This window comes from Rutidosis leptorrhynchoides, chromosome 5 (genome assembly GCF_046630445.1).
Source record: "Rutidosis leptorrhynchoides isolate AG116_Rl617_1_P2 chromosome 5, CSIRO_AGI_Rlap_v1, whole genome shotgun sequence".
NCBI lineage: Eukaryota > Viridiplantae > Streptophyta > Magnoliopsida > Asterales > Asteraceae > Rutidosis > Rutidosis leptorrhynchoides.
Window position 1 is genome coordinate 179,480,762 of NC_092337.1, and position 11,988 is coordinate 179,492,749.

General features: G+C 41.7%; 1 protein-coding gene across 1 annotated transcript; it reads left to right on the forward strand.

Moving 5' to 3' along the window:
- The first annotated feature begins 9,569 nt into the window (after positions 1-9,569).
- On the forward strand, positions 9,570-11,442 carry LOC139849187 (uncharacterized). The gene is made up of 3 exons (XM_071838849.1): positions 9,570-9,971; positions 10,191-10,781; positions 10,924-11,442. Exons 1-3 carry the CDS (start codon positions 9,570-9,572, stop codon positions 11,440-11,442), a joined length of 1,512 nt encoding a protein of 503 aa, XP_071694950.1.
- The last annotated feature ends 546 nt before the right edge of the window (positions 11,443-11,988 follow it).

Here is an 11,988-nt window from a genome sequence, read left to right on the forward strand (position 1 = left end):
ATTGTGCGCGGCGCGCACAAGGCCTGATCAGTTCTGTCCGGTTTTGTCATTTTTCGATTAAAGATCTCCCACTTCCCGACACTTTTAGACAAAATGCTTTTCACAACATTTTATAATATATAAAACTAACACGTTTCAATAATAAAACAAGATTTACGACACCGGGCCTACATCGGCCGTTTTACGACTTTCGTACAAAATACAAATTTTCGACTACATGAGTTTAAGTTCTAAACACAACCACGAGCATGATATTTGGGGATAAACTACGCAATCCTAAGTCGAAACCAAAAGTAATCCAAGCAAGCATCAAAAGGGGAAATCATATAATCCCGAGCATACCCTTGCCACGTCTGCCTCCAAACCTAAAAATGTAAACAACGAGAGGGTAAGCTAATGCTTAGTGAATGCAATACTTATACGCATACATACATATTTTAATTACTTGCATTCCCCTACACAAAATAACACACGATTAGCAAAACATAATATCACGTATTCAATTGTATAACAAGCCAACAATGATAACATAAGGGCCACACCCATAATACAATGCTAAATATGAAATACGTACAAATCACCGGTTAACACCAGATCACAAGGGAATAATCCCCCTTAGGAAGCCACGGATGTTCACAACATCACATAGTACCAAAATCCAAATCCTAACATATGAGGTATATACACTAGCGAACTTAAACCCTCATCGAACAATGAGATGGTGGTATGGCATCGACACTAGCGAACTTAAAATCCATACATATGAGGTATCGACACTAGCGAACTTAAACCCTCTTCGAACAACGAGATGGTGGTATGGCATCGACACTAGCGAACTTAACATCCATACATATGAGGTATCGACACTAGCGAACTTAAACCCTCTTCGAACAACGAGATGGTGGTATGGCATCGACACTAGCGAACTTAAAATCCATACATACGAGGTATCGACACTAGCGAACTTAAACCCTCTTCGAACAACGAAATGGTGGTATGGAATCGACACTAGCGAACTTAAAATCCATACATATGAGGTATCGACACTAGCGAACTTAAACCCTCTTCGAACAACGAAATGGTGGTATGGCATCGACACTAGCGAACTTAAAATCCATACATATGAGGTATCGACACTAGCGAACTTAAACCCTCTTCGAACAACGAAATGGTGGTATGGCATCGACACTAGCGAACTTAAAATCCATACATATGAGGTATCGACACTAGCGAACTTAAACCCTCTTCGAACAACGAAATGGTGGTATGGCATCGACACTAGCGAACTTAAAATCCATAGATATGAGGTATTGACACTAGCGAACTTAAACCCTCTTCCCGCACCCCAGCCCCAATGTGGCCTAAGAGAAGTGTATTCTACCGAATAACACATCCACGTCGTACACAAGCAACCAAATTATATGCATAAACGTATAAATATTCCACTCACCTTGATTACTTGAAGAGCAATCACGCTTGAGCTCCTAATCGTCCAAATGCAATCACCTAAGTAATTCACAAACAAATAAGCTAAACACTCTAGCTTATACCCAAAACACCATTAAGTGCAATATTGACCCATTTGCACTTACTTCCACTTTGACTAAGTCAAATCTCACCCGAAAATCCCCATAATCACAATCGACTAGTGATTATGTTCTAACAACTCATTTTACTCAAGGTTTAACCAACAAAACACAATACTTGCATCATTTAACACAAAACCCATTTTGACCTAATCTCAAGTCAAAACACCCATTTGCAAGTTTACACCTCTAATCACTTATAACCTAAGTTAACTAGTGATTTTAACACCCGAACGTGATTATCAACTAATCAATTTCATCATCCAACCCAAAACCCACCAACAAATGGTTATTAACACCACTTACTAGCTCAATCACCCAATCATCAACTAGTTGGTTTACTCAAGAACACACAAGTCAAAACCCTAACTTGGAAATCAAATCTAACAATTGAAATTCGAAGTTAGAACTTACCAACACTACCAAAACGTAGTCAAAGAAGAGATGAACAACTTTAACACTTAGACTTTTGATCAATTCAAGCTCCTTCTTCTCCAAATCTCCAAACCTCTCTCTAGAAATCTCTCTCTCTAAGAATGAAATGAGAGTGTTTGTGGACTTGAAATGTGATCCAAAAGTGGATCTAAACCAGCTGATAAGCTCTCAGATCCGACCTCAAGTGAAAGGACCAAAAATCCCTTCAAATATCTAAAAATAGAAAAAGACAGGAATCTGTCGCTGGCAGGGTGCGCGGCGCGCACACCTAATGGTGCGCGGCGCGCACAATGATCTGGGCAGTTTCTGAGCTTTAGATTCATAACACGCTTTGCCCACTATATGTACATCATTTAAACTCTATGTACAATCGATATTAGGGTCTTACAACTCTCCCCCACTTAGAATCGATCACGTCCTCGTGATCCTCGTCACTTAACCATCCGGACCTACACTCCACGGTCCTCAACATAAGTCCCAATCCGACTTTCCTAAACAATTCTTCCCAATGAATCACCTTTAACAACAAAATCGTCACTCGCCATTAACCAAATCTATCAAATTCGAGCACTCAGCCTCGCTTCATTCCCCAACCGGAACGAACTCATGCTCCAAACACCCGGCATACAGAAGCTAACACTCAAAATCTCGTACCGAGTTAGTAATTTCCTTAGCGTACTTCGATCACGTACATTGCTAAAATAACGTTTGTACCACTAACATGGTCACAAACGACTCATCGGAGCCAACAAAAGGTGTATCCTCCCGATTGGATAGCGCTCGACATAATACTTGCAAGAAAGCAAGCTCACCAAGTGACATGGTATCGTCAAACCGAACTTAAACCCACGTCACATACTAACGCACCTATCGATATGGTATCACCAAACCGAACTTAAACCCACATCTCATGCCAACTTACGCCTTGATATGGTATCGCCAAACCGAACTTAAACCCATATCTCCTTCAACCGCTTTTTGCAAATGAGGTATCGTCAAACCGAACTTAACCCTCATTGCACGTAAGCTAAATATGTACACATACTTAGTATAATTCCACTCGACTTGGAATTTCCGCTCACTTAACTCCCAATGAGTTATCGATGTTACTACCTCGAGTAGCAACTTATATCAAAATCAATAAATGAAATTTCACCCAGAATCGTACTTTTCCACCATTCGACCATTCAAGGTCTCGACACTAATTCCAATTTAACACAAACACCATTCGGAATTTCACATTAAAAACCCTTCGTGCGGGAGTAACACTCCCCACTTAGGATCTCGTCCCATAATCACATTGTCAAGATAATATCATCCAACGATAATTATCATTTTCCGAAATACGTGACCAATCACTCCATCGGTTGTAGTCCTTGAATTCTCAAGAATTCATTTAGCACACTAGAGATTGACGTTCATCGTCTCCCGTTGGTGTTAATTTAACAATGACACAAAGTCAACACAACACGCACCTTGTACAACCGTACAATGCTACCGAAAGGTAGACTTTTCTAACAAGTGGGTTCGCCCGACCCGTCACAACACTTTGCTCCAATCTTGGGCATGCGAAGGATCTTAACCTAGCCTTAATCAACTCGACGAAGAGTTAATCACAAATTACACAAACGTTATTCTTGCAACCCTCCTAAAGCCATAATTTGTCAAAGTTCCACCTAGTCACTCATGTACCTAAGGGTTTCTCTCTGGTACCCTAAGTACAACGTAACCACGACATCGTCGGAGTCGAACATTACGCTTGCAGGTATGAAAGAGGCACCTGACATCGCGTCATTTAGACTCCACTACTAACATTATCAAAGTCAAAAGACTTGTTACCTAGGGTTCCATCCGCCCGCGGACACCCGTATTATAATTAGAATGACCTCAAGACATACGTTTTTGTCGAACCTTATGCTTCTTAATCTCACAACACAAAAGTGACCACGCACTAAAAAGTAACACCAAAGCCTACACCCATGGCTTGGTGAAATATTTTACCCCACACTAAGGAATGCTTGGAAGCACCAAGTCTTACGCCCTTCGAACATCCACCTACCATCAACATAGGGTAATTCCATTAGGAATGCCACCCTTCGTAACACTACGCATTAACACAATGCATCAACCAAAATTCATAAGTACATTTCATTAACATAATCGAAAAGTACCTCAAATGTTATGGCTAGTTCCTCCGCGCATCACCCACCAAATCGGGACACTCCGACTTTCGGTGCCCCTTTTTCTGACAATTAAAACATGTAGCCTGATTGGAAAATGGCTCTGTACAATCTCGAGAAAAATGACCCCGGAATCCACAGTTGTAGCAAGTAGGGAGATAATTTCAGGATCCACCCTTCTTCACACCACCAACAACTTCGGTCACACTTTTACTCCTCTTGTTCGAATGCATAGTAGTTTCGGACTTTCGCTTACTAACATCGGAAACACTTTCCTTTGACACCTCCGGTTCAAAACCCCGAGCCAACTCAAACAGCTCCTCAAAAGACTTAGCCATCCCACGACTAATCTTACGTTTCAATTCATCGCTTAAAGTACGATAAAAATCTTTCATCAACTTGTGATCGTCACCAACATATTCTGGACAAAAACGAGTCTTTGCCAAGAAGGTAGACTTGAGAGTAACCAAGTCCATTAAACCTTGTTGCAAATTGTGCAACTCGTCCTGGATTCTATCAAGGTCGGAAGAAGTTCGGTATTGTTTGAAAAATTCCTTTTTGAACTCCTCCCATGACAAGCTCATACATTGTTCTTCGCCATACAATTGAATCTTGTCATCCCACCACAACTTGGCTTCTTCACGTAACATACTAGAACTGTATCTCGTTTTCTTCTCGGGAGGACATTCACTAGTACGGAAAGCCCCCTCGATGTCGGAAATCCAACATGTGCTTTTCAACGGATCTCGTACCCCATTAAACATCGGGGGTTGAGCATCCTTGAAATTCTTGTAATGGAAGTCTCGCCTTCCATGTCCACCGTTACCATCACCCCCTTCATCACGAGGATGGATGTTTCGAGCCTCGAACGCCTCTTCAATTGCGACCTTCATTCGTTCATCAATTAGATCGGTTATTTCCCATCAACCGAATCTTTGAAGACCTTTCTAACATCCTCGAGAAACTCCGCTTTTTGACGTTTAAAGATGTCCTCAACGTTAGCCGTGAACTCGACGTCTTCACCTTGATCTCCATTATCATGTCCGTTCCTCATCTTCATTCTAAGAAATGAACTCGGTTAGGAACGCAACACGAATAAATTATATACACCGTCGCGAACAATAATCACAATCAAGTAAATATGCCACCGTTCGCACATCCCATCTAGTTCAATACTTGTTGTACATCAATTACTTGACTTGGCTTGCAACCGTAATAATGGTCGTGAAGCATTATTACGCTCACACGCCATGCCGAGCTCATGAATACAACAACCATCTCGCTAGATGCTCAACACAAAACAACATGATTAGTAACACATAATCAATACATAGCTAGTTCACCTACAATCTAAGGCACTAGCTAAAACCCGAACCGACCCGTAATCCTACAAGTCCCGCAACAAATAAGCACACACAAAAAGTCTAAGTCTAGGCGCCTATCTCAAGTCACCTAAATCCCTTAGACCATGCTCTGATACCACTTATAACAACCCAACCCGTTATCCAACCTTAAACACGAAATATATATATTTTTTTTATACAGATAAGGTGCGCGGCGCGCACCACCCATTGTGCGCGGCGCGCATAAGGCCTGATCAGTTCTGTCCGGTTTTGTCATTTTTCGATTAAAGATCTCCCACTTTCCGACACTTTTAGACAAAATGCTTTTACAACATTTTATAATATGTAAAACTAACACGTTTCAATAATAAAACAAGATTTACGACACCGGGCCCACATCGGCCGTTTTACGACTTTCGTACAAAATACAAGTTTTCGACTACATGAGTTTAAGTTCCAAACACAACCACGAGCATGATTTTTGGGGATAAACTACCCAATCCTAAGTCGAAACCAAAAGTAATCCAAGCAAGCATCAAAATGGGAAATCATCTAATCCCGAGCATACCCTTGCCACGTCCGCCTCCGAACATAAAAATGTAAACAACGAGAGGGTAAGCTAATGCTTAGTGAATGCAATACTTATACGCATACATACATATTTTAATTACTTGCATTCCCCTACACAAAATAACACATGATTAGCAAAACATAATATCACGTATTCAATTGTATAACAAGCCAACAATGATAACATAAGGGCCACGCCCATAATACAATGCTAAATATGAAATACATACAAATCACCGGTTAACACCATATCACAAGGGAATAATCCCCCTTAGGAAGCCACGGATGTTCACAACATCACATAGTACCAAAATCCAAATCCTAACATATGAGGTATCGACACTAGCGAACTTAAACCCTCATCGAACAACGAGATGGTGGTATGGCATCGACACTAGCGAACTTAAAATCCATACATATGAGGTATCGACACTAGCGAACTTAAACCCTCTTCGAACAACGAGATGGTGGCATGGCATCGACACTAGCGAACTTAACATCCATACATATGAGGTATCGACACTAGCGAACTTAAACCCTCTTCGAACAACGAGATGGTGGTATGGCATCGACATTAGCGAACTTAAAATCCATACATACGAGGTATTGACACTAGCGAACTTAAACCCTCTTCGAACAACGAAATGGTGGTATGGCATCGACACTAGCGAACTTAAAATCCATACATATGAGGTATCAACAATAGCAAACTTAAACCCTCTTCGAACAACGAAATGGTGGTATGGCATCGACACTAGCGAACTTAAAATCCATACATATGAGGTATCGACACTAGCGAACTTAAACCCTCTTCGAACAACGAAATGGTGGTATGGCATCGACACTAGCGAACTTAAAATCCATAGATATGAGGTATCGACACTAGCGAACTTAAACCCTCTTCCCGCACCCCGGCCCCAATGTGGCCTAAGAGAAGTGTATTCTACCGAATAACACATCCACATCGTACACAAGCAACCAAATTATATACATAAACGTATAAATATTCCACTCACCTTGATTACTTGAAGAGCAATCCCGCTTGAGCTCCTAATCGTCCAAATGCAATCACCTAAGTAATTCACAAACAAATAAGCTAAACACTCTAGCTTATACCCAAAACACCATTAAGTGCAATATTGACCCATTTGCACTTACTTCCACTTTGACTAAGTCAAATCTCACCCGAAAATCCCCATAATCACAATCGACTAGTGATTATGTTCTAACAACTCATTTTACTCAAGGTTTAACCAACAAAACACAATACTTGCATCATTTAACACAAAACCCATTTTGACCTAATCTCAAGTCAAAACACCCATTTGCAAGTTTACACCTCTAATCACTTATAACCTAAGTTAACTAGTGATTTTAACACCCGAACGTGATTATCAACTAATCAATTTCATCATCCAACCCAAAACCCACCAAAAAATGGTTATTAACACCACTTACTAGCTCAATCACCCAATCATCAACTAGTTGGTTTACTCAAGAACACACAAGTCAAAACCCTAACTTGGAAATCAAATCTAACAATTAAAATTCGAAGTTAGAACTTACCAACACTACCAAAACGTAGTCAAAGAAGAGATGAACAACTTTAACACTTAGACTTTTGATCAATTCAAGCTCCTTCTTCTCCAAATCTCCAAATCTCTCTCTAGAAATCTCTCTCTCTAAGAATGAAATGAGAGTGTTTGTGGACTTGAAATGTGATCCAAAAGTGGATCCAAACCAGCTGATAAGCTCTCAGATCCGACCTCAAGTGAAATGACCAAAAAGCCCTTCAAATATCTAAAAATAGAAAAAGACAGGAATCTGTCGCTGGCAGGGTGCGCGGCGCGCACAATGATCTGGGCAGTTTCTGAGCTTTAGATTCATACTACGCTTTGCCCACTATACGTACATCATTTAAACTCTATTTACAATCGATATTAGGGTCTTACACCAACGGGACAAAAAGCGCACTATGTGAACTTTTAGCAAACAACGCTGACATGTTCGCGTGGCAGGAGTCAGATATGACAGGGGTGCCGCGTAGCGTCGCAGAACATCATCTAAATGCTAACCCCAGCCTAACTCCAGTACGGCAGAAGAAACGAGGCATGGCCGTAGAAGGTAGCATTTTTCTCGAAAATGAAGTAGAAAAACTAGTACAAGCTGACATATTGAGGGAAGTCAAGTATTAGACGTGGGTCGCTAATCCGGTACTAGTCAAAAAGGCCAACGGATCATGGAGAATGTGTGTAGACTTCAAAGATATTAACAGAGCTTGCCCCAAGGATAATTATCCGCTGCCGAAAATCGACTGGAAGGTTGAATCGTTAGCAGGATTTTGCTTCAAATGTTTCCTCGACGTGTATAAGGGTTATCAACAAATTCAAATGGCGGAGCATGACGAGGATAAAACTACGTTTCACACAGATCAAGGCATTTTCTACTACAAAAAGATTCCTTTCGGATTAAAAAACGCAGGGGCAACGTACCAAAGGGTGATATAATCCGCGTGCAAGGGACAGATCGATCGAAATGTTGAAGAGTACGTTGATGACATTGTGATCAAGAATCACAGCGAAGCGAACCTTTTGAAAGATGTCCAGGAAACGTTTGACTCTTTGAGAAGCATTAACATGAAGCTCAACCCGGAGAAGTGTAGTTTTGGATTTAAAGAAGGAAAATTCTTGGGACACGAAGTCACGACGCGTGGCATTAGAGCAAACCCCAAGAAAATACAAGCCATCGATGAGATGACGGCGCCAAGAACAAAGAAAGAGGTGCAAAGCCTGAACGGAAAGCTCGCGGCGTTGTCCAGGTTTCTATCCAAAGCGGCGGAAAGGTCATTGCTGTTCTTCAAAGTGTTGAAGGAAAGCGTAGGCCGGAACTTTAACTGGACACCTGAAGTGGAACAAGCTTTTCAGGACATGAAGACACTAATCAGAACATTGCCAACGCCTACCGCCCCGGTGCCGGGTAACGTATACGTTTTAACTTTTATTTACGATTGTGAAACAAATATTTGGACGTTAACATTTCAAGTTTTCAGGAGAACCTTTGACAATCTACCTAGCAGCGGGGGCCGAAACGGTAAGCTCGGTGCTCATCGCGGAGAGAGGCAGCACGCAGATACCCATTTAGTTTGTTAGCAAAGTATTGCAAAACAGCGAAGTCAACTACAAGCCAATTGAGAAACTAATTTTTTCATTGGTCAACACCGCGAGGCATTTAAGACGCTATTTTCAGGCGCACCCGATGCTGGTGTTAACGGATTCGCCCATCAAGCAGGTACGACATGACAGTAACAGCCATGACGTTTGGAGGAATTTACTAACCACTTTTTCATGAAAGTGTTAAACAAACCACATGTCTCTGGAAGGCTAGCTAAGTGGGCAATCGAACTCGGTGAACATGAAATTAATTACGCCCCCCGTACCGCGGTCAAAGGGCAGATCATGGCGGACTTCATGGTCGAATGTATCTGCGCCACGCCACCAGCATCAACTGTTGAAGAAGCACCTGACATAATCACGTGGGAACTATTCACTGATGGGGCGTCGAGCACTGATGGCGCAGGTGCCGGGTTAATCTTAACAGGCCCAGAAGGGGAGGAACATACTTACGCATTGCGTTTTACATTCCACGCCTCCAACAATGAGGCTGAGTATGAGGCACTCCTATCAGGCTTAAGAATTGATGAAAAGATGGGCATCAAAGCCCTCAAAGTCTCGGTCGATTCTCAGCTCGTATCAAATCAAATGAACGAGACGTTTGAGGCTAGGGATCTAGCTATGCAAAAATATCTCAAGTTGGCAGAAGATATGGCTAACAAATTCGAACATTTCTCAATCACTCAAGTGCCGCGATCCATGAACAAGAAGACTGACGCACTAAGTAAACTCGCCAAGAGCGTGTTTAGCCACTTCGCCAAGGATGTTTGGTTGGAAGTCTTGGATTAAAAATCTACTGACGTGGTACATGTATCGACGCGCTTCGTTAATATGTACGCTATACGCATAATCATTCTTAAATACCACCTGACATGCTAATTTTCTGGCAACATAAACGTGTTGCAGGAAGTCGCTCCTGTGGAGGAGGTCGATACTTGGATAAGTCCAATTATTTTGTATCTCAAACACGGTACGCTACCTGTCGATAGGGTAGCGGCAAGGAAAATTCGAATGAAAGCGCCCTCATACACGCTAAAGGACGGTGTCCTATTTAAAAAATCTTTTACGGAACCGTTATTGCGTTGCATTGGTCCAAACGAGGCGGAAACGATTATAAGGGAGGTACATGAGGGGACTTGTGGCATGCATGCAGGGTTTAGAACTGTTGTTGGAAAGATAATGAGGTTGGGGTACTATTGGCCATCCATGTACCGTGACACTGAAGTAGTTGTTAAAGCATGTGCTTCTTGTCAGCGCCATGCCCCACAAATTCACATGCCGCCACATGAATTGATTCCCGTCACATCGGCTTGGCCCTTCTACAAATGGGCAATCAATTTGGTGGGTGCATTCTCGGATGGAAAACACTTAGTGGTAGCGATTGACTTCTTCACCAAATGGGTTGAAGCGAAACCATTGAAGAGCATAACGGGAAAACAAATTGTGAATTTTGTCTGGGAGGAAATAGTGTGCCGTTTCGGGATACCTCATGAGATCGTAAGCGACAATGGCAAGCAGTTTGCTCATGACCCATTTTGATCTTGGTGCGGCAGATTGAACATTAAACAAACTTTTAGTTCTGTTGCCCATCCGCAAGCAAATGGACAAGTTGAAGTTACCAACATAAACATCGTTGCAGGGATCAGGGGTAGGTTGGACACAGATAGGAAAGGCTGGGCTGATGAGCTCTCGAAAGTCTTGTGGGCTTTTCCAGACAACACCCAAAGGCAGTAACAGAGAAACGCCATTCAGCCTCGTCTACGGTTCGGAAGCAGTAATACCAGCAGAAATCGCTGTGCCTACCCAACGCGTTTTAGAATTCAATGATGAGTCTAACATTGTTAACTTGAAAGAAAATTTGGATTTATTGGAAGAGAGGCATGAAATCACCGCTATCAGGGAAGCGTCTAATAAACAGAAAATTTCCAAGTACTACAACCAACGCGTAAAGGACAGTAGTTTCCGTCCCGGTGATTACGTATGGCGCAACAACAATGCTAGCTGGGTTGAGGACACTGGTAAGCTGGGACCTAAATGGGAGGGTCCGTGTGTGGTTGTTGACGCTTTGGGTAACGGAGCGTACAATTTGAAGACGCATGATGGCAAGTTTGTGCCTCGCATTTGGAACGCAACCAATCTCAAGAAATTCTATGTCTAGAATATTTTTAGCACTTCGAATTTTGTCTTTTCATTCAGTGTTTTTTACTGTAGTTTGTGACTGATCACCACAACTTTATAAGCGCGATGCGCCATGAATTGGTTGATTTTCATTTTGAATTAAATGCATTTCAGTTTGTCTAAATGCGCTAAGTAACTATTTTTGGCATCACTTCGGTGTTTTTGTAAAAAAATATGTAAATATAAGTCCATTCATACGTTACACATGTCTTGAACAAAGAATATTCTAGCTTTCTAACAGCATGAACGGCACTTCGCGTTGAACCTACGTCGAAGTGGCACCGTAACGGGATGCCTTCGGGTTTCGTACCCGTCGTGTCCATCCCAGCATGGTCTAGATACATGCAAGTCATGACAATTTTATCAAGTATAACCTTGAAATGCCACGCTACCATGACGACGACAGCGTGTCGAATATTATCTAAATGATACAAATCAACGAAAGTAATTGCAATACGGAAGATATAATTACATATTTTCATTCATAATATTGTTTGATTACATCCATCAACAATAAAAACAAAAA

Coding starts and splice junctions, on each gene's coding strand:
- LOC139849187 (XM_071838849.1), top strand. CDS start 9,570: ATGGCGGACTTCATGGTCGAATGTATCTGCGCCACGCCACCAGCATCA. Junction 9,972..10,190: donor AACATTTCTCAATCACTCAA/GTGCCGCGATCC, acceptor AACGTGTTGCAG/GAAGTCGCTCCTGTGGAGGA. Junction 10,782..10,923: donor TCGGGATACCTCATGAGATC/GTAAGCGACAAT, acceptor ACATCGTTGCAG/GGATCAGGGGTAGGTTGGAC.